We start from the raw sequence: 26,689 nt of genomic DNA on the forward strand, positions 1-26,689 counted from the left end.
CTCACGGAGCGCTCTCCAGCTCTAAAGGACAACACTGTGTTTTGTGAAAAGCTACTTGAATCCCTGCATAATTAGAGGTCTCATAGCTGTGTTAAAGATGGGGGCGGAGAAAGAGGCTGGTTGAGCTGTGTTTGCCAATGCAAAGTGAAAAGCAGATAGCTGTTTTCATCAGATTATGTTCATTAAACAGAGGCTTGAACAATGGACGGAACAAGTCAGAGTGGATCAGAAGGGGAAACCAAGTACACTCAATGATGCAAAAAGCAGGCCTGTGTTTCAAATTTGTCGTTAGAAATGTCTGGGCAAAACATGATGCTGATCTTGTTAGCAACATGTTGTTTTCTGTCTGTCTTCATTTTGAACCTCTCATGTTCATGTTTATATTTACATCACACATAATAGACAGACTCTACTCATGTCAGCTTATTAGTTCTTTCAGTGACGACTCATGCCTGAATGATACTTGATATTTTGTTGTAAAATATCAAAACAACTGTTGTGTTTGATCTGGTGTCAACAGGTGACCTGTAATTTCCCATTTTTGGGATTAATAAAAAATCTATCCATCTATATTCATCACAAATTAATGGTTACAAACTGTACTTAACATAATTAGGTTAGACAACATTTAGTGGAGTGATTACAAAAAAGGAAAATTGGACACTTTTAGCTGCTGTTGGAAAATACTTTGTCAACACAAGGTATCTTTACATATTTGTCAGTATTTCTTTCATAGACCAGTTCATTTTTTCTCTGCTCTCTTCTCTGTGTATAGTGTTAAAGACTATAGTTTTCGGGGCACCAAAGAGAAAGAGAGCTTTGTTATTTCCCTATTAAAATAAGGTATAATCAATGTAATGAAAAATGACAATGTAGTATGGTAAGTGTATGAAAACACTGTTATCCATTCACTTCACGGGTATCTGAACGTCTGCATATTTGGCATCAATATTGCAGTGGGTATGAATCGGACTGTTTCCATCCCTGTTGATAAATATTAAGTACCGTCAGTGATTAATGACTTTTTGTCAAACAGATACCTTGCCAGATTCATTTTTACAAGGGCTCATAATGGGTAATTGCTATTACAGGTCTGTATACTTGGACACAGCTTGTCTGTTTTGTGTAAAACAAGATACCTCATTTTACACAGCACATATAGGCTGCGGAAATGTAATCAATCTCACCTGAAAAAGGATCAGTGAGTCAATTATGCAAGGCAGGCTCTTTTTATCTGAAGCACCCGCATAATTAAATTGATATAAAATAGCATTAGAGGTGACATGCTGTGAAATGACATGGTAACTGACTGGTCTCTTAATGTGAAGCTGCCTCTACTCCGTAGAGTGCTGCTGTCACTCTGGAGAAGGCTGCCATCTAGTGACACAACTTGGTATTAATCTGCCTCAGTCACACCAAAGAAAGAGGGTCGATTGCACTACAGCATACTTCACATTTATTCATATTATATAGTTACTGACAGATCGCTCTATACAGAGAATTTCTTTATATGATGTGAAAAGGAACTGTGCAGTATTTACAGATCATATAAGTGAGGGAAATGTTACAATTCACCTATTTCAATCAACGATCAATCAAGAAGACACACTTTTAAGTTATTGAACCAAGTCATAGCAGACTCTGAAGGCACCGAAACATACAAAGACAATACCAAACAATATCTTTCAAAATTCTCATATTGCAACATATGGATCAGTTATGTTATGCTGACATGATTCATCACCATATCGCAATAAACAGAAGAAGTGTTTCCTGCTGGGACGAGCAACGAGCTCACCTGTAATGTCTGGAATCAGTTAGGTGAACTCATCTGCCCCGAATCAGTGCTCCTATAACTAGGAGGAGGCCATTGCTCTGTTTTCTCTTCCACCAACCAGACCTGTGTTCCATTACGCTTGCTACGTGTCTAAAAGTGAACTATTCTTTATGGTGTATCAGTTTGCTTTCCATTTATGACTGATTCCAGTGTTTAACTGATGTATTGTTTGTGTCTGTTATTATCTAACTTTGTTCAGAGCCAAGGAGAATTTTAGTTCGATAATTAAGAATATTTAAGATGAGTAAATACATGGTACTGATCTTTTATGTCATACATTTTTCTCTGTTTGTGTAACTAATACAGACCCACCACTTGATGAAGTTAAACAGGAAGTTCATGTCTGAATAAAGTCTCTTTTTTGTGGAATCTGCTTGCTCACTCTCCCTAATTCCGGTGCCTCATGTCCGATATTTGATGTCCAGGCTCCAGCCCTCTCCAATTAGGTTAGGTTACACCTAAAACAAGAAATATGGACAAGAGGGAAGTGGTAGAGTTCTATATATGACAAACACCGTCTTATAGACTTTCGGAATGGTCTGATGGAGAGCAAATGGAAGAAAAAAAAAACATTATTGCACAAGAGCAACTTTAACCCTAAAGCTGGGGAAATGTAACCACAACATCAGTAACATCAGTAGTGCAAACTACTTAACAAGAGTCAAAATTGGTGATATCGAGAACAACAAATCTATAACTGCAACAAAACTCTAGAAACACAAAAGCAGATCTACAGCAATGCATTCCCCCAAATTCATTTGGAAGAGTGTGGAGTGAAACACAGGAGAGTGCAATCCATCAGGCTCCGTTCAGATAGTTTCAGTGATCATACTCCTTATCAATGAACTTGGCGATAGTGGATAGCTGGACATTTGTTGTGCCCTCATAAATGGTACCTGTGCATGGAGACAAAACAAAGCATTGAAATGAATTCCTGCTGTACAAAACAAGGTCAATTTCTGTCAAATTCCCCTGCACAGTACATTAACCTGCAGCTTTTGCTATCAGCAGACAAGGGGGCTCATTATGTAGCTCAGTATGCCGGTGCTCCAGCTGGAGAACTGGGGAGCCAAAATGGTGGTGATGACAGGAAAAGTGACATTTTGCCCTGACAGCTTCCTTGGCTGTGTGTTGGTATAATGACAAACCTCAACAGGGAGGGGGGGGAATTCCTGCAGAGTCCGATTACAGCCACTGCTATCAGTCCTTCTCTCCGCCCCACTCTGGTCCAATCACAAACAGCTATGCCTGACCTTCCTGCAGCCCTTAAGAGTTGTGTCCTTTTCCCACATTGTAGCTTTAGTCACAGTTACCTAAACCAGCTCTGCAAGCTCTCAGCAAAACAATTTAACAAACCGTGTGCCAACAAGTTAATATTTGTCTAGTGGTGCATATTTGTCCAGTCATGCTCACCAATTTTACAGTCTCTGTAGTATTTCTCTATGGGGTAGTCCTTGGTGAAGCCTACCCCTCCCATCCATTCGATGCATTTCGATGTTGTTAGGGTTGCAACCTGAGGAAAATAAAACATAACAGATATTATGATGACCAGGAAGGTGTTTCACAAAGACTGAAAATATCTTCTTTACAGGACCTTCCTTGCCCAGATAGCAGGACAGCATAGAGCATAAAAAAACAGATAACCCTGATGTCAAAATATATCCTAGAAATACAGTTTCAAAGCCCTCTGCAACACCATCCTTGTGTTCAAGTGTAGTCAGTGAATCAGACGTCCGGTATACTTGCTGTTCCCACCTGTCGCACGCCAGTGTGACGTCATGGAAGCGCCGTAACTATTTATACTTGTGCGTGGTGGTCGCGACACTAGTGGTGGTGCAACTGAGGAAAGGCTACCGACTTTGCTATTTCTACGGACTATAAGAAAAAGAAGAAGGTAAACGATGGCGAAGAGAAGCAGTTTGAATACTTCAGAATGTCTGCACAACGATTCGATGACCTACTTCGTCGGATCAAGCCTTTTATTCACCATAAAAGAACTCATTTTAACCCAGTAAGTTTTACAAGAGACTTGCAGGAACTTTGAGAGTCCTGGCATCCGGTTGCTCTCAAACTCGTCCATGCTTCCTGTTCCCGCTTTGTCGTGCGCCGCTGAAAAAAATAGAGTGGTTCGTGACCTCTGGCACTTTAAATCCTGGCGCGCCAGCGAGATCTACGTCATTTTGACGTCACAATGGCGCGCGACAGGTCGGGTGCGGCGACTGTAAAGAGGCCTTCAGGAAGCTCACCTCTGCAGTGAAGTATTTCGCCATGCAGGCCTCCTTAATGAAAGGCCTCCCAGCTTCCTTCAGACGAGCAGCGTTGTATGTCAGCAGCCGGCCGGCTTCAATCTGTGTTGCTACGTGGGCTATTTGGTGCTGCATGCCCTGGAAAGCACAGAGTACCATAACGACATTAGAACCCATTGAACAAAACACTGGCCACCAGAATAATGTGAATAATCACACATGTGATGTGTGAAAGAGAGGAGTCTATTGTGTTTTAACCTGGAAGTCAAAGATGCGTTTTCCAAACTGCACTCTCTGTCTGGTGTAAGGAATAGTGTGGTCGAAGCAACCCTGTGCCAGCCCAAGCATCTGAAACACACAGAGACAAAGACGTTAGCACATGCAACATTTCCAGTTCACACTTTGTAATCTTGAATAGAGCACATTTAGCTTGTTTTAAGTAAATCATTTAAATAATGATGGTTTACCTGAGCAGCAATTCCAATCCTGCCCTCATTCAACATTCCAATAGCATACTTGTACCCGTGACCGACCTGTCCCAATATGTTCTTCTCCGGAACCTACAATATAAAGCAGAATGTTTGTAGCCACAGTATGCATTTGTTTCATACTGGTCCGGTGCTGTACAAGCCGTTTGGTAGTACCTTGACATTGTCAAAGTTAAGAGGGCAGGTGGAGGACGCACGCAGGCCGAGCTTGTTCTCCTTCTTGCAAATCTCAAGTCCCTCTGTGTCCCGGTCCACGATGAAGCATGTGATGCCTCGGTATCCCTGTCAATTGAAAAAAAGAGTTTGTCTTTACATTTTGACATGATAGAGGCACACATTTGTTGAGACTGAGTTTGAGAGCTCTTTTTAAACTCTGTGACAATTTTTGGCCTTTAGAATTTCTGATGTTGCCATTTTGGATTAGATATTTACGGTATTTGACAGCTGAATTGCAAATATAAGAAAACAGGAAAAATTGGATCAATTACTCTTTATTGCGAACCATCTCTGTGATGCGAGATGATGAGAGGAGGTATTTTTACATTAAGATTCCTAGAGAAAGAGAAATACTATAAATAATTGAGTATGTTGTTGATCTGTTTTAGCTGACAATAGGCAACAAGAATAGAAAGATGAGCAGTTACTCACAGCAGAGGGGTCTACATTGGCCATCACCAGGAAAACACCTGCATGCTCTGCATTGCTGATCCACATCTTGGATCCATTGATGATGTAATAGTCCTTGTGTTTTTCAGCACGCGTCTTCAGAGAGAAGGCATCACTCCCTGACTCTGCTTCAGAGAGGCAGAAACTTCCAATCTGTGTGACATGACACAGGTATATAAGGAAGTGCAGGAAAGCATTACAGTAAATACTAGGGGTGGGAAAAATAATTGATTCTTAGATGCATCACAATTCTCTCTACAATGATTCAATGCTAAAAAAAAAATTATTGTGTGTATGCTGATTTTTATTTAAAAGTTACTGTCTCCAGACATGTACATCTCTGAAAAGAGAGTGACTAAAAGAGGATGGGATAATGGACAACAACTTAGAGTTTAGGCAGGAGTGCAGAAAAAAAAAAACACAAAAATTGCGAAAAGGAAAAGAAATTATATTTTGTATATATACACATGATCTAATAAGATTTACATAAAATAATTAGCCAAAACACATACAGGCTGTTCATCTACTATATCACAATACATCTGACCACTTCATGTTTCATGTTCTAAGAAGCCAATTATCCACCTTTAAACATGACTCAGCCTCTGACATGGAAGATTACTGTGAGAGAAGGTGACTTTCACAAGCATGTTTAAGGCTTAAGCATGGAATGACTACAAAATAAAAACCTCAGTAGACAAAACATTTCATTAAAACTTGTGTGTGTGTGTGTGTGTGTATATATATATATATATATATATATATATATATATATATATATATATATAGTGCCTTGCGAAAGTATTCGGCCGCCTTGAATTTTTGGTACTTTTGCAACATTTCAGGCTTCAAACATAAAGATATAAAACTGTAATTTTTTGTGAAGAATCAACAACAAGTGGGACACAATCATGAAGTGGAAAGAAATTTATTGGATATTTCAAACTTTTTTAACAAATAAAAAACTGAAAAATTGGGCGTGCAAAATTATTCAGCCCCTTTACTTTCAATGCAGCAAACTCTCTCCAGAAGTTCAGTGAGGATCTCTGAATGATCCAATGTTGACCTAAATGACTAATGATGATAAATAGAATCCACCTGTGTGTAATCAAGTCTCCGTATAAATGCACCTGCTCGGTGATAGTCTCAGAGGTCAGTTTAAAGCGCAGAGAGCATCATGAAGAATAAGGAACACACCAGGCAGGTCCGAGATACTATTGTGGAGAAGTTTAAAGCCGGATTTGGATACAAAAAGATTTCCCAAGCTTTAAAGATCCCAAGGAGCTATCCAATCTACGAAGACCCGGCCGTCCCTCTAAACTTTCAGCTCATACAAGGAGAAGACTGATAAGAGATGCAGCCAAGAGGCCCATGATCACTCTGGATGAACTGCAGAGATCTACAGCTGAGGTGGGAGACTCTGTCCATAGGACAACAATCAGTCGTATACTGCACAAATCTGGCCTTTATGGAAGAGTGGCAAGAAGAAAGCCATTTCTTAAAGATATCCATAAAAAGTGTCGTTTAAAGTTTGCCAAAAGCCACCTGGGAGACACACCAAACATGTGGAAGAAGGTGCTCTGGTCAGATGAAACCAAAATCAAACTTTTTGGCAACAATGCAAAACGTTATGTTTGGCGTAAAAGCAACACAGCTCATCACCCTGAACACACCATCCCCACTGTCAAACATGGTGGTGGCAGCATCATGGTTTGGGCCTGCTTTTCTTCAGCAGGGACAGGGAAGATGGTTAAAATTGATGGGAAGATGGATGGAGCCAAATACAGGACCATTCTGGAAGAAAACCTGATGGAGTCTGCAAAAGACCTGAGACTGGGACGGAGATTTGTCTTCCAACAAGACAATGATCCAAAACAAAGCAATATCTACAATGGAATGGTTCACAAATAAACCTATCCAGGTGTTAGAATGGCCAAGTCAAAGTCCAGACCTGAATCCAATCGAGAATCTGTGGAAAGAACTGAAAACTGCTGTTCACAAACGCTCTCCATCCAACCTCACTGAGCCGCGCGCGTTTTGCAAGGAGGAATGGGCAAATATTTCAGTCTCTCGATGTGCAAAACTGATGGAGACATACCCCAAGCGACTTACAGCTGTAATCGCAGCAAAAGGGGCTGCAAAGTATTAACTTAAGGGGGCTGAATATTTTGCACCCAATTTTTCAGTTTATTTGTTAAAGTTTGAAATATCCAATAAATTTCGTTCCACTTCATGATTGTGTCCCACTTGTTGTTGATTCTTCACAAAAAATTACAGTTTTATATCTTTATGTTTGAAGCCTGAAATGTGGCAAAAGGTCGAAAAGTTCAAGGGGGCTGAATACTTTTGCAAGGCACTGTGTGTGTGTATATATATATATATATATATATATTTATATATATATATATATATATATATATATATATATATATATATATATATATATATATATATTTCCAAGATTATTTTTTGGGCATTTTAGGCCTTTTATTGACAGGACAGCTGAAGAAATGAAAGGGGAGAGAGAAAGGGAATGACATGCAGCAAAGGGCCACAGGTTGGAGTTGAACCCAGGCCCGCTGCGTCAAGGAGTAAACCTCTACATATGGGCACCTGCTCTACCAACTGAGCTATCTGGGCGCACTTATATGTATATTTTTAAAAATCACACCTGGACATGTACATTAAAAAAATTTATGCATCGATAATCTGTTTAGAATCGAATCGTTGGCCTCTGAATTGGTATCGAATTGTGAGGTGCCAAGAGATTCCCACCCCTAGTAAATACAGTGCAGAATATAGGCCTACACGACCAGTCAAGAGATCTATCACTTCATTTGTCATTTCACTGAGTATTTGTATACACAGAAGAATCAGTCACAGTGCATTAAATAAAAACATTAATAAATACTTATTACTATTACTACAGTATTATGTGGTTGGTCATCTAACAACATATTTCTGTCATAGCTGTTTTCATCTTCAGATTGCAATTTGGTATGTATGTCAAACTAACAATGTAGTCTTTTATGCCATACACTGAGAGACAGTTTGTCAAATTGCTCACCATGTCAGTTGAAAGTCGGCTCAGGTACTGCTCTTTCTGAGCTGCTGTACCCAGTTTGACAAACAGTGTGTTGATCAGTGTGTTCTGGATGTCACAGAGCACAGCCACAGAGGGGTCCACCTTCGCCAGCTCCTCAATGACCAGAATTGAGGAGAAGAATGTGGAGCCAGTGCCGTTGTACTCTGGCTCAATCTCAATGCCCATGAGCTGTAAAAAAACAATAAAAAATTCAATATCAGAGTCACTACTGATAGAAGAAAAGATGGACACTGACTTTAGTGTAACAAATAAATGAATTACATACACCCTGTTCAAAGAGAGATTTAAGCACTTCCTCGTCCATGGCAGAATTTTCATCCATCTTTGACACAACCGGAGCAATGCGCTCTTGTGCATATTTTTTAACTGTCAAGGAACAAGACATATGATTAGTGTTTCAGGATTTTTTGTCTCCAGCTGTCAGCAGCAGTTGAACATAATCTCACTGTAAACCAGTCAAGTCTCACGCTTCCCACTAACGGACTAAAGACTGATCCAGACACTCTCATCCTGGACTCTTACACCTTTTATTCTAACTGCACTACAACCTTACAGTATAATTTGCATTCCTTTACTATGTCTTCCTCACACGTGTCGTCACACATTTAAGTTACTGTAAATGAGTATTGTATATTGTTGATAAGAATTGTGTATTTGCTTTTTATCTATTCTTATGCTCTAACCTGCTGTAACAGAGGAATTTCCCGCTGGGAAGATGTCCAACTCACCTGCTTCCCTCATCATGCTCTCCTCCTCTGAATACGTTTGAAGGGGAGGAAAGACCAGCCCGGCTGGGTGGTCTGAGGCCATATCTGGGGCAGGAGTGGTGGACCTGCTCCTCCATCCAGCCTGACATGCAGCCCATGGTCGAGATATCTGTCTACATGACTGAAAACAGGAGAGACAACAGTGGGGATGTCTATCTGCGTATTTGGGTGAACGCACACGTTGAAAAATAGTGCTAGACGGTCAAGTACTAATTTTAATTCAGTTCTTGCACTGATCAGATACTGCCGAGTTTACGATAACGTCATAAGTTATAACTAAGTTCGTTTCATGCTCGCGTTAGCTGTCTGTTTTCAGGATACCTGAGCATTGATACAGAGGAAAATATTTCAATAAGTGCAGAAATCCGGTAAATGCTGTCTGTGACAATATGATTCAGTCTCACCTTTGAGAAAAGCCTAACCAACAGTGCAGCCATGACTTATTACAAAATCTGTGGGTAGATTATGACAACTGTACAACACCATAGGCAAATACCATAGGACAACACGGGCACAGTGCGCAGGCGACAAAACACAGACTGCACCGGATTTCCTTCTACGTCCAATGCTGCCTTCAAGTGCCCCTTGTGCGAATCACATGCTCGTTTCTATGGCTGTGTAGGCTATTAAGCATAGTTATTGATACAACTATTAAGTAAGCACAATATAAATTCAAGCTGCCTGTCATGATGCTCTTTATTAGTAGGTTTAAACAAACATAAACTGAAAGCGCTTTTGTGTGTGTAAAAGAAAGTCATATTTATTTTTGAAGATGTAACTTTTATACTTAATTATATACTGTTGGCATGGCGATTGAATTAATGGGACGCACTATACCCAATAACAACACTTATTTGAGAAGCGTTCTTCAGACTCGTTTGCAAGTGCCGAATTGCTGCTTATATTTTTCCGACAGTATCCGAAGGCAACAGTTGCGTTTGTGGTAACACGGAATATAGACTTATCGCGCAAAACGGAAGCGTTCATTTGGTAACAATTCTAGCTGGATCATTTATCCCCAATATTCACACTTATCTTTGCTTAGCGATAACATTACTTAGACGCTGAAAGCCACGATATGAACTAGTGGTGTTGAATAGTCGGTGTTAATAATAATGAAAATTGATGTAACGTTAAGGGTCGTGCTCGCTAGGCAACGTCACGTAAAGCATTGTTGTTATAGCTATGAGCTAACCATCAACATATTTTATAGGCAGCTAACTTAGGTTACTGTACGTTATCAGCAGTCATAAGTAAAATGTCTGACACACGTCTGACTATCAACTAATCTCCACTGGATCTTTTCAGGTTCAATACAGAAGAAGGACAATGGAAGAGATAAAGACCGAGCCTGTGGATTTTGTGAAGGAATTCCAAGAATACCTGACACAGCAAACCCAGCACGTCAACATGATCTCAGGCTCTGTTTGCGGAGAAAAAGAGCCAGGGGAGCCGTTTCAAGCCGGTGGGAATGGAGTACAATAAATTATACAGCAATATGTCTTTGATAAGTAAAGAGTCAAATCTTAAAGTCATTGTGCGTTTGGTTTTAGTTGCGCCCAGGAGTGAGCAGAATGGTCTGGATCCTCCGTCTGTGGAGGTGAGCCTGCCAATGGAGGATGGGTCAGATGTACAAATGGACGGTCTGGAGAGGACCTGTGATGGAAAGTACAAGTGCAGCTACTGCAGCTATGCCAACAAGGGCATGGCTCGTTTAATAGAGCACATCCGCATCCACACAGGTCAGTTACACTTAGAGCTGGGCAATATATCGATATTATATCGGTATCGTGATATGAGACTAGATATCGTCTTAGATTTTGGATATCGTAATATCGTGATATGGCATAAGTGTTGTCTTTTCCTGGTTTTAAAGGCTGCATTACAGTAAAGTGATGTCATTTTCTGAACTTACCAGACTGTTGTAAGTGTTCTATTATTTGCCTTTACCCACTTAGTCATTATATGCACTATTACTGATGATTATTTATCAAAATCTCATTGTGTAAATATGTTGTGAAAGCACCAATAAACAACACTACAATATCGCTGCTGTATCGATATCGATTTGGTCAAAAATATCATGATATTTGATTTTCTCCATATCGCCCAGCCCTAGTTACACTGCATTCATTCATTAAGGCAACACCATGCCTTTAACAACATCCATATTAAACACTGCTGGAAATCCAAACACACTGCTGAAGATGAAGACGAAGATGTCAGTGGCCTTTGGGGTCCCTAAGAAAGTAGAGGGTGATTCCCAGCCAAATTTTACATTTGGACAATGTACACTTTTTTTCTGCTGGAAATAGTGCCAGTCAACTACTGGTATAATTGTACATTGACTAGACAATCAAGGATGACAATTTGGAGGATTTTTTATGTAATCTTGCCCCATTTTGTATGATGCCTTGTGCAGCACACATGCTACATTTTACCTACTGCCTCATAGCCGTTAACAGTAAAGTATGCTTGTTAATATCCATATTATAACTGCAATTATTTCCTCTCTTGGTTGTCACCCAGGAGAAAAGCCTCATCGCTGCCAGCTGTGCCCGTTTGCTTCAGCGTACGAGCGCCACTTGGAAGCCCACATGCGCTCGCACACAGGAGAGAAACCGTACAAATGTGACCTCTGTGCCTTCCGCTGTAGCGACCGCAGCAACCTGTCGCACCACCGTCGCCGCCGCCACAAGCTCCTGCCCACCAGGGTTGCCCGCTCTCCTTTCTCCAACAAGAGAATGTTGAGCTCCCTGCAGAAGAGAACAGGCTCACTGGGCTTCAGTAGGCGACTACTCATCAACTTCAACCCTCCTTCCACGGTGATGCCAAAGTCAGATTATCTGAATGACTTGTCTCACAAGATCCACCACCATTTGAATAGCACTGAGTATAAGAACCATCCCAAGGTAGATGACAACAACATTAACAACAGAGGTGCTAATGGTTGGACTTTTAATAACCCACTGGACCAGCTGTCTACACTTGCTGGCCAGTTAGCCGACCTTCATCCTGAGTCCCAGACTCGGGCATCTCCAGACAGGGAGTCCTTAAAAGACGAGAAGCCCATCCTCATACAACAGGTCTCTGGTGAAGACGTTGCCATGTGTTCAAATGAAGCGCAGACTTTACCACCTAAAAATGAATCTCCCACCTCAGGCCGTGGGAGTTGCAGTCCTGTTCCCGGCCTCGGTTTTGAGAGCACTCTTACTGCGAGTCGTAGCAACAGCCAGCCGAGCACACCCACCCCTGCCCTGAACACATCGGACCAACAGCTGTTACAGAAATGCCAGCACTGTGATATTCAATTTCTAGATAATATCCTCTACACCATTCACATGGGCTGTCATGGCTACGAACATCCATTCCAGTGCAACATCTGTGGTCACATGTGCATAGACAAATACGACTTTTCGTGCCATTTTGCCCGTGGACAACATAAAAAGTGATTCCTTGTAGCAACATAGATGCATATAAAGTCATAGGTCCCTGTGTTTTCAGTATGTTGCTTGTACAGCATTTAAACATGGTGACACTGATTTACATGTTTGTTATGTACGGTTTAGTATTCGCTTTTCCTTTTATACTCACTGTACTGCAGTTCTACATGGCTTTCAGCTTTTCCTATTAGTTTTGGATTGATACTTACAAAGGGTGGACAAAACAACTGAAATATCTTGCAACAGCTCTGCAGTAGAAATACTAATTGAAGCTCACTAAGTAATTTCAACTCATCCTACATTCAGTATTAGTTAAGGCATTGTTACCAACATCCTTCTTTGCCAGTGCAGCTGCTTTTGTTTGATATATCCTGATATTTTTTAGATTTTGTTTTCAGTGTCTCATTACTTTGCAGTGACCAGGATTTCACTCAGCTCCTGTAGTAAATCACAATTACATAGACAGCTTTATGTGAGACATTTAAAATAAATACCAACAGTATTTAACAGAAAACATTATGAGCTTCTCCAGCTCTATATTCATATTGGGGCTGTTAAACTTTTGTCCAGCATGTGTATATGGCCTGTTAGTCTGAATATACACCAAAGTTTCCACCACAGTTAATATTAGCTGGATACATTTCGCTGTGAGAAGCTTAATTGGCTCATTTTCTGTTCAAATCATGCGTGTCCATCCAGATTTATTACAATGCCTGCTGTTCTGATATTTATTTATACCTCACTCTGTAGACTGCAGCAGGTGTCAGCCAATTCAATCATTAATATTTTATAGATTTCAATAGTTTTTTTCTTACTAATTTATACCCATGGAACCCAAGAAGTCTATATTTATAATATGTCCTGAGTAGTTTTGTGGTACCAATTTTTAGTACAAACTCTAATTTCACTGTAGCCACGTTTTATGTGTATAGTAGCAGATGTTGATACACTGTAGATCCCTGTGACTCTAAGATATAATGTGTAGTAATGTTACTTTTTATTTCAATTAATAGCTTTTGATTTGTGTAAATCCTGGTCTAAAGGAAATACTTGTTTGTATGTAATTATCTTATTATGGACAGAAAGTAAACATTTGAGATCAATGAGCTCTCATCTCTTTTGTGTACGTTCACCAGATTTGCAGATACCGTGTAGATGACCACAAGTGTATCATTGTATCTTAAGTTTAAAATGAGTGGGTATGGTTTGGCTATTAAAAAGCTTTTAATTACAAGATAAAATAATAGGGTACATACATTTCCATGTTTCACCAGCAAACTAGCAAAAGTACAATTTATTTACATTTTATTAAATACAATGTCATGCATTCGCTTGTGACTTTTTGATGCAATTAAACCTGTCTTTATGAAAATTCAAGAAAAGATTCAAGTCAGTTATTTTCATTCATGATTCTCAACAGAATTTCCTTTTTCTCGTGATCAAAAACGTCCACTGCTCTTTTCACCACACGTTCCACATCAATGTCCTCTTCTTGAGCGAAAGACGCTTCCTGGAGCAACTGTCTCCGCAGGTTGTGAAGAAATGTTGCTTTGGATTCATTCAGCTGAGCGGCCAAAGACTTCATGTGCTTAGGGGCTACTTGATTCTCTAAAGTAAACGTGACAAAATTATTACGCTGGGCTTCAAATGACTAGTAAATTGGCGAATGTTTAGTATTAATAGTGAAGCTCACAACAACTGACCTCTGGCAGTCTTCATGGCTTCAGATATATGGCGTCGACAGGCCTGGTCAGTCTGGTGAACCACATTAGTGGCGCATTTAAGGCGGTCCGCCTCCTGTACATTATGAAAACCACAATACAAATACAGTCTGCAGTTTTATCTTTAAAGTCCACTATTAACATATTTGATGGGAGCTACGCTAACGCACTTTTTGTTTAGTGTTGTCCTCAGCTGGGCTCAGCGGGTTGCTCAGTGCAGAGGAGATCAACTCCATCACCCTCTGGCTAAGGATAAGCCAGACAGGAAGAGAAACAGGAAGAGAAACAGGAAGAGGCAAGGCATCACATGAATACCTGATTTATGCTTGTGAACATCAGTAATTAAGTTTTAATAACTGATTATTCTGCTGTCTTACATGTCACATTTGGACAAATTGTCGGTGGTGTTGAGTGAAATGCTGTTTGTCTCCCATGAGTTCTTCTGTGGATTTGGAGACTCCAAACGCTTCACCATCTCCAATATTACCTCAGTGGGTATAGGCTCAGACCTGCACTGGTTTCTGCTGATGCAGGACTCCAAATCACACTGCAGGTACACCTGGCAGAAACCCAGGGAATCTGAAAAGACAACAGACAAGTTAGTCCAACCAAAGGGACACGGTTTAAAGGACTTAAAAGTGATTTTGCGTGTTTTATCCCAGTTCCCGAGTTTTTCCACTGACTTCTTATCGTCCAGCCACCGGTATCAGTTTTTTTTCAGTATACTAAAACAAACTTACTTGCAGAGACTTGGAACCAAATGGGCCTTTATGAACATAAACTAGTGTCCTATATATACTGTAGACAGAAAATGGAGTGCTTACACTTTCTTGCAAGTTGGTACATTTCATATCTCATGCTTGGATAGTAGAAATTGTCATCCAGTAAAAAGAGAAGTGGTGCCCGTTCAGCCTGTGAGCGGTCCAAAGCTTCAGGCTGCAGTAGAGCTCGAATGCATTGTTGCCATGCAGCACTGTCGATCTGACAGCTGACCGGCAGCTCTGCCAAAAGTTGAGGTTTCTCCAAGAACTGCTCAATGCACTGCAAAACTGCTTGTCTGTGTGATTTCCATTCAGTGTGCTACAGAAAAAGAAAAATATGAAATTGAATTTACAGTGTTATAGCACAAAACTATTCTGAACATATCACTGAAACCCAAATGAGGAAAAAGACTGGGATCTGTGAATACAGTAATGCACTTATTAATGATTTTGTCTATAAAATGTAATAAAATAAGTTTACAGAGCCTGATGGTCATATTGAAATTGCTTGTTTTGTCTGACCAACAGTCCAAAACCCAAATACCATCATCAATCAATCATAAAAACCTAGAAAAACAGTAAACAGTCGCATGTGGGAAGCTGCAACTAGTGATTTTGTGGCACTTTTCCTCAAATAATAACTTCACTTATTGAACTTTTTTCTCTTTCTCTCCTGTATCATAATGCCCAAAACAATTAATTGATATTGATACAACACTTTGAACTTGTGAGCAATTGAAATACTAAATTCGGAGAGAAAAATCTGCCAATTTAGCTCAACTGTGTTTACTATTTCTTGCAGTGTGCCACCGTCCTCCTCCGCTCTGATCTGAAAAGCATGTTCGGGTATCAGGTCATCATACGGCACAACAGTGGCTCTCCATCCGTGTAGTGGAGCGGAGCGGAGGACTTTTCGGGCCAGCGTGGACTTCCCAGCAGCAGGTAGCCCGCAGAGGACACACAGACAGGCCGGAGACCGGCCGACACCTCCGGCTTCTTCTGCTGCCATGAGCTACCATAGACCCGCTTCAAAACTCAGCTTTTATATGGCGTTGCTGTGGTGGTTGCAGCCATAGACAGTAAAAGATTGCAGGGTTGCAGTTGACAGCTAACTTCCGCATCATGCTGTTTTGGGAGTAAAACACGTGACTTCCGGCCATACTCTTTTCAGAATAAAACCCCACAAAGTAAAAGCGAAGCAAGTGAAATCGGGACATGCAGTTGGAAAGCAGTTACTCAAGTCCCCTACCTATGGTCCCTAAAGATGATCTATTCCCGAGAGCATTAATTGGGTATCAGTCATTCATTCTCTAGTCAGGTAAAACAGTGATACATCTAGTGTCAAAAGCAAGGAAAGATCATTTTTACTTTAAGGCCATTTCCATATTCCACATTTTCTTGCTTCATGTCACTAGTTTTTGCCTCTTCTGTATTACATTACAAGAGTGAAACAAAAGAGGGCTACACTTAATATCACAGACACATTACTACTGTTCCAAGAAACACACATGCATTTACAATAAAAAAAAAAGCTTGGAACTCATTGCCTGATACATTTCTTTATTACAATTGACATTGATTAAATCAAAGTCTTTAACATATTTTTAAACATAGTAATTTTTTAATTTTAAAAATATAATTAAAAAATACTTTGTGCATGTATTTATAATGAGTATTTCCAATAAGTGATGAACAGGAATCTAATAAAACACATTCCAATAAGTATAAACATAAACCTCTACCAGTCCAATCCACAATGTTACTACAGTCAACAGACAAAGTCTATTGTTATCACAGTGTTTAATACGTGTATCTTCAGACAGTGTCAAGCTGAACTAAACTCCATACATTCACAATACAAATTAAAACATTTTGTATAAAAATAAAATCAACATGGTAGCTGCCTGGGTGGGATTGGTTTCGGTACTCCGGGGCCCTGCTTAGCAGCTGGTGGTCGTGCAGGGGCAGTGCTTGTTTCTGCATTCCAATAATCCATTTCTCCATACCTGAAACTGACAGGTTGTGTGCAAATTGGGTTTAACTATTTATACAGGTTTGCTTGAGCATTTAAAGCCTTCACATTTCTCCATTTGTGCATGAATTGGTCGTGAGCATGTCTGTGTGTATTTCAGGTCTGTGTGTAGTGATTTCTAACAGAGTGTAAATTGTAGTTTCCCCACTGGGGATCAATAAACAGTATAAATACATTCATTTTAATCTGTGTGTGAGGCAGTTCAGTTAAATAAAAAAAGTTCATACCCAGAAATTGGAACTGAAGTAGCTGGTGGATATTCAGGCTGGAATTAAAGGAAAAAACAACTTAAAATCTGCAAAGCTGAACATGTACCTCTTTTGGTTGACTTACCCCTTTCCTTTTGTTTGACAAATTTCAGGTAATAAAAAAAATAAAAATTGTGCTGCCTTCCCTGCAGTGATGATCACTAAGAAAAACAACAAATATTTACCACATTAGAAGGAGCCTTTAATGGAGGCTGGGTTGTGGTACTTTTCTGAACATTGCTGTTTGATTGCCCGTTTGTATTTCCATTTCCAGCATTACGTGACCTGTAAAAGCAGAAAGCTCATAAATAGCAAGAATCTTTTAATCAAAATAAAACATTGCAACTGTAATGTTTAATACTGTATATATCGTTGTATTTTTAAAGTGAGGTGATGTTTACTTGAGGCGGCTGGCGAGGTTTCCTTTTAGACACGGGTCCAGGGTGTCTCTCCTGAAAACGTAGAGCAGCACCAGAATGAGAAGGACCAGAACAGGAACCACCAACAGGAAGAAGATCAACAGACCGTTCCTGAGGGAGTAGTCTGAGGGCAAAAAGGTCATGCATGAAAAAGAAACTGTATATTAAATAAAGTATATTTAAACTTAAAACTAAATACATCAGGAGGCTAGCCAGTGTGCATAAAAGACAACTTAGATTCACTATATATATCTAATGCCAGTATAACAGCTAAAATATCTGGCTTCTTCTAGTTCATTATGAGAAGCATCGCATTCTGAGAAGACACTTAACAGTGAATGAACACCTTGTTTCTGGTTTCTGATGACATACAGTTGAGGAAATTGACAAATTGGCATGATACATTTTCAATATTATTAAAATGATCCAAGAATAAAAACACATTTAGGTCTGGGCGCTATAACAACAGATGCAATAGGAAACCACTGCTACCACGGTTATGCCAACAGAAGACAGAATGATTAATGTATGAGTAATATGAAGCCTAATAAAGGACTGCCGTATTAGATTACTGTGTATCTAGTGATGCATTTGCAGAACTTCATGGCTGATTTCCACATATTGCCCCAATTACAGCTTATGAGTTTGCATTAGGTGAACTGTACAAAGTTGAGTGCCTTTGACTTTTTGTGTACTATATCTTGAAAAGTAAATTAATAAAAATCTATTTAAACCTACCTATCTGAGCAGGACCACTGTCTATGCTGCCACCTCGCCCTGACTTGTCACAGTTAGGTGGGGCCCACCCGTTTTCACAGTGGCAGTGCCCTTGGTCATTACATACCTGAAGAAAACATTATAACTGTTAAATCAGACTTGTCATTATTTGCTGGTAATTGAGCAAAAAAAAAAGAAAAAAAAGGTTAAGACAATTCCAACTCACCCCTCGGCTGTTGCAGGTGGTCTGGGCACCACAGGTCAAGTTGGGCAGCAGATTAGAAGCATTCACACACTGAAAGTCTATGCAGGTCTGAGAGAGAATACTTATAACTTATTGATGCAATCAAAATGAATCATTAGGCATCATTATTTCCACTTTCACAATGACAGTACTGTTCTGGAACAAGCATAATCACATTCCTGGTTACATTCATTCTCTTTGGCGTGGCGCATTTCTTAAAATAGGTTGTCTGCTTACCTTTCCTTCATCACAAGGGCTGCCACGCTTAACATAGCCAGGATCTAGCACATCTGTGCCAAGGTTGAAGTTTGCATTAATACACTTTGACCCTTGGACTACTTCAACACTGACTTGGGCACCAGGAGGGGGATTGCTGAGGTCCACGTTTACACACTGCAACTTTCCACACATGGAGTTTCTGCAGTGCAGGAGAACATCGTCAGTTCCCACAGTTGTTAATGAGTTAAATGTTGGAGGGATAAAGCAATCCATCTTTAAACTGACAAAATGAAGTTGCATCTCATAATTTTGTCTAAAATGACCGTCCTACGTATATTAAACTGAAATGCTGTCTACAACTGTGATAAAACAAACCTAAAGAAAAGGATCTTGGATATTACGTGGATTTGCCAAGCCAAATTCTATATAGAGGACGGATGATCAGATTTTTGGCCAGATGATCATAAGAATACCACACACACACACACACACACACACACACACACACACACACACACACACACACACACACACACACACACACACACACACACACACACACACACACACACACACACACACACACACACACACACACACACACACACACACACACACACACACACACACACACAAAAAGTAGCGTACTTACGCTACACTACATGGTATAAGGTTTTTGCCATTGGTTCCACAGTTTCCAAATTCGTTTCCCCGCATATTTGCAGTCCTAAAACAAATATCTGCTGCCTTTGTTGCTGGATCTGCCCAAGATAAAATATTAATGACAAGAGAAGTGAATTAATATCTTGCCAGGGGCGCTGATGTGTTCTTGACTGGATTAACCATAGTTAGCGTTTTACACAAACAAATCAAGTTACATGTTTGATTGGCATAGGGTATAACTCACAGCCAGAAATGATGACTAAAAGTAGACAAACTTCACAATTCCTGGGGTTTATTTACCTGCAAAAATCTTTGTATCAAGCATTATTAAATGTACCTGGTGCAAAGAGACGATTGCACTGGAAATCGTACGTCTGGCATTGGCCCTCATAGCAGTACGCAGCAGTCTGATGGTCTTCACAGGGCAGGCCGTCCATGACATAGAAGTTTCTGGGACAGTATGCAGTCGTCCCGTTACAGTATTCAGGAAGATCGCAGGTGTTGACGGACTCTCTGCATAGAGTTCCAGATACTCTGATCTGAAACGAAAAATAATCACATGGCTCACTCTTCTTTTACAAGTGCAAATAATTTTTTACCAAGTAAAATTGATTTCCTCTATTCAGTGCATTCATAAGCTACATAACTCTGGCCTTAAGACCAACATAATCCTGACCTGACAGTTGTCGCAGCAGCCACCCTGAGCACAGGCAGACCCGCGTGTAAATGTGCAGGTGGCAGCATCACAGCATTTATTGTTGCATTCCTGTATAAAATAGAGCAATAAAAAAAAAAAACTGACCACCACATTAAAAAACAAGAATTTAACTTTTTTATGCAAAGGTCAGTGAGGTTGTAACATGACAATGTGTCTAGTGTCTGTAAAGCTGAAAGCAAATTGTGTCTGTGTTCTTCTTGATTTACAAAGAAAGTGATAACTCTTAACATCATTAATTTACAAATGTCAAAATTAAAAAGTTAATTACAAAGATATTCTCTACAACTCAACCCCTACAGGATTTCTAAAAATGACGACAGAAATAAATAAAATAATTGTGAAAACTACTATCATTTACATTACAGTAAAATAACCCTTTGAAACATACTTATCCAATACAATAATCTGTAACTTTCTATGTGTGAGTTTATCTGGCAGGCAGGACTCTACCTCAGGTTTGCCACAGTCACACTGCTCTCCATTGTCCAGCCGGCCATTGCCACATACAGCAATATCAACCACATCTGATGGTGCTGGCGGGTTTTTCAGACACAAGCCTCCTCCACGAAGGATCAGCATCTCAAAGTCTTGTTGACTACAGTTGCTGAAAGTCGTGGAACCACTACGGAGTAGCAGTACAAACCATTATTGAAAATATCCAACTGGACAGGCCTCACATCACTAAACAATCTTTGACCATTGAGCAGAGGACATTTTTCGTTGTCAAGTTAACATTAACTTGTAGTGTTTTACATGAAGTAGCAGTTTGTGAGCCTATACAAAAACACAACCTTAATCCACCAAAGTCCCAAAAGATGGTAAAAAAAAATCTTTCATGGAAATTGAGAGCTGCGTAGCAAACAATATCAGCACAAAGTGCACATATTGTTAAATAACATTAGGCTACATGATCTCTATCCTACCTGATAGAGAAAAATTAAACATTTAAAAGATCATTTATTTGCTTCTTATTATCCCAAGATGAATGGAGTGCATATGCAACTGTAGTTTTTGATATTAAATATGAACTGCCTCAAAAAGAGGCTATAATCATATTTACATCAGAACCGATATTACGTTTGACAGGTTAAATCCTGTACAGTAAGTTCATGGACCAACTTAATTGAAAACATTAAAAAAATCCTGCCATCTGCTAGTTTTTCACATAAGACTTTTATTTTCAGGGCAGAAAAACAGCCTGTAAGGCACTGTGGCAGGCACAGATAATACTATACTCTGTATATATTTACCACAGGATTTTTAACTATTGCCTGTTTGATTTCATGACAAGGGGTAAATAAATATTTTGTGGAAGATGTGTTACCTAGCACCAGCTGCCATGATGCAGCTTCCTACACTGCAGCAGTTCCCAGTATCGTGATTCATGCCCAGGTTATGGCCCATCTCATGGGCCACCACAGTGGATGCAAAATTGACTTGGTTGCTGTTGAACTGTGAAAACACACTCAATATATTCAGTGTTAACATTCTCTTAAGTTAATATACCTAAATATATGATCAGGAAATAAAAACCTGAGTTATTCAGCCATAAAAAACAAAAAAACATTGGATAGTTATATGAAGAAAATCAATTTAATTTAATTTAATTTCATTTAATTTAATTTAATAGGGGAAAGAATGGCAGCAAATGTTCAATTATATTATTCGATTGAATTTTGCACACAAGTATACCATTTTTAATTGATTAGAAATTAAAAATAATTCACATGTGACAAAACTAAAGTCAGTTGTTACATAAATTGTCAAAATGTACCTACAATACATTTAAGTTACCTAAAAAAATTATTATTCCTGTCAGAGTGACTTCCAATGTCTATTAAAACATCGTAAGGCATCACAATGCAAAAGGATCTATGGAATTCAATGATCCAAACAAAGTTGCCTGGTCATGGTGTTTCGTAAGACCTTGTTCAAGTCTTAATTCAATTCAATGAGGCGTGGTTGGCCTGAAAGTTTAACAACAATAAAAGTTTCAACAATGTTGCTAAAGCATCACAATATAATTTGTCCAAATATTCGGACATACAATAAACAGTAATATCAACATTAACACAACATTAATATTGACTTATTGATATTAATTATATATACAGCATATACATATTGTGTGTGTGTGTGTGTGTGTGTGTGTGTGTGTGTGTGTGTGTGTGTGTGTGTGTGTGTGTGTGTGTGTGTGTTTAGGTTTAGGTCAAATCTGTTTTAACTACTTTGTTATTCGAACTGAGCTGGGGAAAAAGGCATTTAAGTTTGCTGCTCCCTCTGCCTGGAACAAGTTACAGAAATCCATGAAACTTACTGAACTGGTCTCATTAGTTGCTTTTAAGAGGATTTTGTTTGACTTGGATGGAATGACATCTGGCTGTAGATGTTTTACCTGATGTGTTCTGGTTGACTCTGAGGGATTTGCTGTTTCAGTTGTTTTATGTTCTTAGTGTTTTTGTGTATTTTGTATTTGCGTGTATGTGTGGTTGTACTGCTGCCTGCCTTGCCCAGGACACTCTTGAAAAAGAGATTTTTAATCTCAACGAGTTTCTTCCTGGTTAAATAAAGGTTAAATAAATAAAAAATAAAATATTTAGAGCATGTGAGAATGAGCTGCACTTATAGAGCCTACCATAAATAATGAAGAGAGTATCAGTTTCAGCTCAAACACTCATGCAGCCAAAGCACTAAGTGGTCAGCTGGTGGTAGAAGTTAAAAGGGAATTAAACTAACCACGTTGATTCCTCCAGAAGTTGAAGCGGAGCAGACAGTGCCCACAAAGGCCATACCCAATATACTTCCACCGTATGGCTTAGGCAGACCACTGGTAAACAAGTGGACAAAGAGATAAGTTACAAACTTGACTCTACATTTTAAAATGATTCCCACTATGTGGCCATCGATGTAATCTGATGTCATCATATAACTAAAAACAAAAACAAAGAAAACATGTTACTTACACAATGAGCTGACCAATGTCATGCCTGATCATCGGTAACAGTACAGCCTTCCTCCACTTGACAAACATCCCCAACACATTTCCTGCAGTGTCCTCCACATCAAAGGGATTACCATCCTTAAAAATCACCAGGCCCACCAGCACCACACGGATATTCAGCTGCTTGTAATACTAGAATACAACAGAAAACAAAAGCAGCAGATTATAACGCATAACACAGCACTATCACAAATAATATTAGAATTAATTAGAATTAAGCATACTTAGATACTTTCTTTCACAAACAACTTAAAATCTCACCGCATCGAGCAGATTAGCCATTTGCACCATTTCCTCTTGTACCGCGGTCTCATTTTGTTTCTTCATAATGTACTGTAAATACAATTATAGAAGATTATTTCCTAACAGTCATTGGTACTTTTGGCACTATATTCCACAGTATTGGAAAAGCACTGTAACGTTTGAGGGGGAAAAGCACATTCCTAACTAACTTTTACAGGCTGATTTGTCAATTTAAGTATGGTAAAAGTGCTAATTTGCTTGCATCTAGTCTAAAACCAAACCTGTTGCAGCCAATTAATTCTCACTTACATACCAGTGAATTAAGAAAAGGATATACTCACTCACCCTGAGATTATCAACAACCAGCACCAACTCCACATAACTGGTTTGAGGTAAATTGCTACTGCGCTTCCTCTGTTGAAGCAACAAACAGTAAAGAATGAAATCAGTCCCTTAGACCCTCAGCCACTTTATACACAATATAAATATAAGTTCAGGTGAACGTAATGAGCATCCTAACCCGCAGCAATGAAGTCAGCGATTTTCCAGGCTCAAAGGGTTCATGGCTTTGAGTTGATGCAGCCTCACTGACGACCCCACAAGTGACGGGCTCGGACTGAATGTCCTTCAGCAGGTACAGAAGGTGCTCGTTGGTAGCAGACTGTGGCACAGGCTCAAGTCCATAGGTCTCATTTCCAAGGAGGATTACACCCCTACAGAGAAGTGCATAGCAGATACACAATTAGATACATTCTTTCAGTTTGTATCAAAGCCTGGGTGTGGCACTGCATTCCTGGCATTACATGGTTGGCCCATCATACTGAGGAACAAAGGCACACATACTGATCACGAACTGGACGAGCAAGCTGTTAGAAAACAAGCAGAAAGTATCAATTCGGAATGCGCACTCTCAACATCCTCATTCCTGAATATGAACTTCTGCTATCAGGAAGAGGATTCCGTGTGCCGAGATGTAAAACAAACAGATTAAAGTTATGGTTTATTCCAACGTTTATCAAGCTGCTGAACTCCAATAGTAAATACACAAGCACTTCTGCATTTCGCACTTTAATTATTACAGTTACTACTTAAGATGTCGTAGTGTCTGCACAGTCACATGTTCATTTTAGAATTTTTTTTTTTCTGTTAAACGTTTGTGTTGTGAAGCAACAGATTGTAGCACTTTGTCCAAGACAAATTTCCCCTCCGGGACAATAAAGTGCATTCTATCTATCAGATTTAGTAAAGTTTGACTGATAAGATCCTTCAAATCAATAAACCCAACACACTTCTTTATAATAAGTGAGTAAACAAATGTCTGAGGTGAAAAATTGTCCAACTTATTGAAGTTCAAAACTTCAATAAAAGTGCCTTTGCTGCTCTGGATCATTAATTTGGACAACTACTGTATATATTTTGGAACTATAACACAATCCGATCATATAATCAGGATATGGTTCCACTGAAAGTCGATACATGTCAATAATGAATCAGAGCTCAGCTCTAGCTCTAAAGGGCAAACTAGAAATAGCAAGAGAGATGTTCAAACCTGAGGCCCGAGCATGTGCTGAGCGCGACCACTGAATCCTCATATCCCTCCACTTCTCCATGGTAATAGCAATGCACCTGGAAAAAGAAAAGTATAAACAGGTTCAAGGGTTGAAGTTCAAACCAGCCATAAAACAGAATGGGCAAGTGTTGACTTACATGCTGTTTTGGATATGATGGCTTGTGGTTACCAGCGGCGTCAAGTGAATACTGAACAAAGTTTGGGTGTAAAAAGTCTCTAACAAGAAGAGGACAAAAAACATATGGGATATTTCATCTGTAGGATTAAAAACAACAATAATGTCAGGTACATTAAATGAAGTCCTAACTGTACATACCTGTTCTTCTTTAGATGAAGGAGGTGCTTTCTGTTGTTTATGTTGACTGCATATGATATTGTCTCCTCTCCATATTTCTGAAATGGATAAAAACAAGAAAACACTCTTGATGTTGTCATATTAAAATATCAGTTACAAGGATTTAATTAGGGTTGTTAACCTACCTCCTGTGACTGTGATGGTTTATTGATGCTCCTTGTATATCTGTGAATCACCTGAGGATTTACAATGGAGTACTTGGAGAGTTGTAATGGAAGCCCATTGAAAATGTCTGGAAGAAAGGTGATCACACAGAGAAACTGTCAAAATTGAGGTCATCTGTGGTTAACTAATGCTTTTTCTTCTCAGGACACAAAGCACACACAAATAAGTTAACCACATACAAAAAAGGGAAATTAATTGTGAAATATTGAGGTCTCTTAGGAGTCACTGTATTCTTAGGAACCCTTTAAAATAGAAAAACTGAAAAACAAAATACGAAATATCTTGTGTAGACCACAAGCAGGCTTGATTGCAAATAAAAACCTCTCAAAACGTCCAACCATCGTTGACGTTGTTTACAAAAGACGAAAAACACGCTCTTTTTCGTCGAAAGACTACACAACCCAGATCAGCTGTACCTCACCTATGTTGTCAATCCCAGAAACATAACACAGCAAAAAAACACCGAGTACGATGAATTTTCTTGTCATGGTTAAAGTTGAGGTATGTCTACTATTAATGAATGCAAGGTTCTTGTGTCTTTGCTTCCTTGTGCTGGTCAGGTGCGTCATGATGGGCGTGGCTAACGACAGGTGAGCTACGCGGCTGGAAAAAACAAAATACAAAGGCGTCGTCTTCTTCTTCTTCTTCTTCTTCTTCTCCTTCTTCTTCTTCTTCTTCTTCGGGATTTTACGGCAGTTGGTGTTAATCGCCATCTATTATTTTATCCGATTACAACTTTTTAATAAGACCGGTGTTTTTCAAAAATGTTAACATATTCTCTACTCTTCCTGGGGTCCACAAAAAACATAAAACATTACAACAGATAAAACAACCATATAATATATAATAATAATAATAATAATAATAATAAAAATAAAAAAGACGTTTTCAGACAAAACAGCCATATGATATAAAAATAAGCGCAGTAGGCCTAGCTAGTATTATTTTTCTTGCAAATATAAATATACATATTCCTCCTCATGTACTCTACATCACAATAAATACATAAACACAGAATATTGAAAAGTTAAATCTTACAACATCTTTGTTAACATATCAA

The 26,689-nt window shown here is 39.2% G+C and overlaps 4 protein-coding genes across 6 annotated transcripts; 1 reads left to right on the forward strand and 3 right to left on the reverse strand.

Moving 5' to 3' along the window:
• Nucleotides 1–1,433: 1,433 nt before the first annotated feature.
• On the reverse strand, nucleotides 1,434–9,663 carry acadsb (acyl-CoA dehydrogenase short/branched chain). Its single transcript, XM_039787510.1, has 11 exons — nucleotides 9,515–9,663; nucleotides 9,072–9,231; nucleotides 8,609–8,709; nucleotides 8,305–8,511; nucleotides 5,220–5,390; nucleotides 4,728–4,853; nucleotides 4,551–4,643; nucleotides 4,342–4,431; nucleotides 4,084–4,221; nucleotides 3,251–3,350; nucleotides 1,434–2,733 (listed from the first exon to the last, which is right to left on the reverse strand). The coding sequence occupies exons 1-11, from the start codon at nucleotides 9,545–9,547 to the stop codon at nucleotides 2,657–2,659; spliced, it is 1,296 nt and encodes a 431-aa protein (XP_039643444.1). The 5' UTR covers nucleotides 9,548–9,663; the 3' UTR covers nucleotides 1,434–2,656.
• A 339-nt stretch (nucleotides 9,664–10,002) lies between these two features.
• On the forward strand, nucleotides 10,003–13,656 carry LOC120550738 (zinc finger protein Pegasus-like). Of its 2 annotated transcripts, XM_039787512.1 has the most exons (4): nucleotides 10,003–10,100; nucleotides 10,419–10,575; nucleotides 10,664–10,852; nucleotides 11,640–13,656. In XM_039787512.1, the coding sequence occupies exons 2-4, from the start codon at nucleotides 10,440–10,442 to the stop codon at nucleotides 12,560–12,562; spliced, it is 1,248 nt and encodes a 415-aa protein (XP_039643446.1). In that variant the 5' UTR covers nucleotides 10,003–10,100; nucleotides 10,419–10,439; the 3' UTR covers nucleotides 12,563–13,656. The 2 variants fall into 2 exon arrangements, with proteins under 2 accessions (XP_039643446.1, XP_039643445.1); XM_039787511.1 differs by lacking the exon at nucleotides 10,003–10,100 and having other exon boundaries at nucleotides 10,109–10,575.
• Nucleotides 13,657–13,753: 97 nt separating this feature from the next.
• Nucleotides 13,754–16,181, reverse strand: LOC120550739 (L-seryl-tRNA(Sec) kinase). 2 transcript variants are annotated; one of them, XM_039787514.1, is made up of 6 exons: nucleotides 15,826–16,181; nucleotides 15,099–15,354; nucleotides 14,652–14,853; nucleotides 14,445–14,520; nucleotides 14,257–14,350; nucleotides 13,754–14,161 (listed from the first exon to the last, which is right to left on the reverse strand). In XM_039787514.1, exons 1-6 carry the CDS (start codon nucleotides 16,042–16,044, stop codon nucleotides 13,944–13,946), a joined length of 1,065 nt encoding a protein of 354 aa, XP_039643448.1. In that variant the 5' UTR covers nucleotides 16,045–16,181; the 3' UTR covers nucleotides 13,754–13,943. The 2 variants fall into 2 exon arrangements, with proteins under 2 accessions (XP_039643448.1, XP_039643447.1); XM_039787513.1 differs by having other exon boundaries at nucleotides 15,817–16,181.
• Nucleotides 16,182–16,578: 397 nt separating this feature from the next.
• zgc:174164 (uncharacterized protein LOC570656 homolog) lies at nucleotides 16,579–26,224 on the reverse strand. Its single transcript, XM_039787505.1, has 22 exons — nucleotides 26,051–26,224; nucleotides 25,590–25,696; nucleotides 25,426–25,502; nucleotides 25,247–25,325; nucleotides 25,089–25,165; nucleotides 24,060–24,252; nucleotides 23,885–23,953; nucleotides 23,558–23,629; nucleotides 23,259–23,428; nucleotides 23,032–23,122; nucleotides 21,620–21,747; nucleotides 20,746–20,917; nucleotides 20,254–20,343; nucleotides 19,915–20,116; nucleotides 19,567–19,675; nucleotides 18,933–19,113; nucleotides 18,678–18,764; nucleotides 18,473–18,578; nucleotides 17,717–17,858; nucleotides 17,501–17,600; nucleotides 17,295–17,332; nucleotides 16,579–17,047 (listed from the first exon to the last, which is right to left on the reverse strand). The coding sequence occupies exons 1-22, from the start codon at nucleotides 26,196–26,198 to the stop codon at nucleotides 16,924–16,926; spliced, it is 2,562 nt and encodes an 853-aa protein (XP_039643439.1). The 5' UTR covers nucleotides 26,199–26,224; the 3' UTR covers nucleotides 16,579–16,923.
• Nucleotides 26,225–26,689: the final 465 nt, after the last annotated feature.

This window comes from Perca fluviatilis, chromosome 21 (assembly GCF_010015445.1).
Source record: "Perca fluviatilis chromosome 21, GENO_Pfluv_1.0, whole genome shotgun sequence".
Classification (NCBI taxonomy): Eukaryota; Metazoa; Chordata; class Actinopteri; order Perciformes; family Percidae; genus Perca; species Perca fluviatilis.

What these genes read in the sequence shown, in the direction of transcription:
- LOC120550738 (XM_039787512.1), top strand. Translation starts at nt 10,440, where the DNA reads ATGGAAGAGATAAAGACCGAGCCTGTGGATTTTGTGAAGGAATTCCAA. An exon ending in AGGGGAGCCGTTTCAAGCCG is followed by an intron (nt 10,576 to 10,663) that starts GTGGGAATGGAG and finishes GTTTGGTTTTAG; the next exon opens with TTGCGCCCAGGAGTGAGCAG. An exon ending in GCACATCCGCATCCACACAG is followed by an intron (nt 10,853 to 11,639) that starts GTCAGTTACACT and finishes GTTGTCACCCAG; the next exon opens with GAGAAAAGCCTCATCGCTGC.
- LOC120550739 (XM_039787513.1), bottom strand. Translation starts at nt 16,044, where the DNA reads ATGGCAGCAGAAGAAGCCGGAGGTGTCGGCCGGTCTCCGGCCTGTCTG. An exon ending in AATTTGTCCAAATGTGACAT is followed by an intron (nt 14,521 to 14,651) that starts GTAAGACAGCAG and finishes GCTTATCCTTAG; the next exon opens with CCAGAGGGTGATGGAGTTGA. An exon ending in AGCCATGAAGACTGCCAGAG is followed by an intron (nt 14,162 to 14,256) that starts GTCAGTTGTTGT and finishes CGTTTACTTTAG; the next exon opens with AGAATCAAGTAGCCCCTAAG.
- zgc:174164 (XM_039787505.1), bottom strand. Translation starts at nt 26,198, where the DNA reads ATGACGCACCTGACCAGCACAAGGAAGCAAAGACACAAGAACCTTGCA. An exon ending in CGCTGACTTCATTGCTGCGG is followed by an intron (nt 23,954 to 24,059) that starts GTTAGGATGCTC and finishes TTGCTTCAACAG; the next exon opens with AGGAAGCGCAGTAGCAATTT. An exon ending in TGGTTGTTGATAATCTCAGG is followed by an intron (nt 23,630 to 23,884) that starts GTGAGTGAGTAT and finishes TTGTATTTACAG; the next exon opens with TACATTATGAAGAAACAAAA.
- acadsb (XM_039787510.1), bottom strand. Translation starts at nt 9,547, where the DNA reads ATGGCTGCACTGTTGGTTAGGCTTTTCTCAAAG. An exon ending in GAGCATGATGAGGGAAGCAG is followed by an intron (nt 8,710 to 9,071) that starts GTGAGTTGGACA and finishes GTTCCTTGACAG; the next exon opens with TTAAAAAATATGCACAAGAG. An exon ending in AATCTCTCTTTGAACAGGGT is followed by an intron (nt 8,512 to 8,608) that starts GTATGTAATTCA and finishes GTTTTTTTACAG; the next exon opens with CTCATGGGCATTGAGATTGA.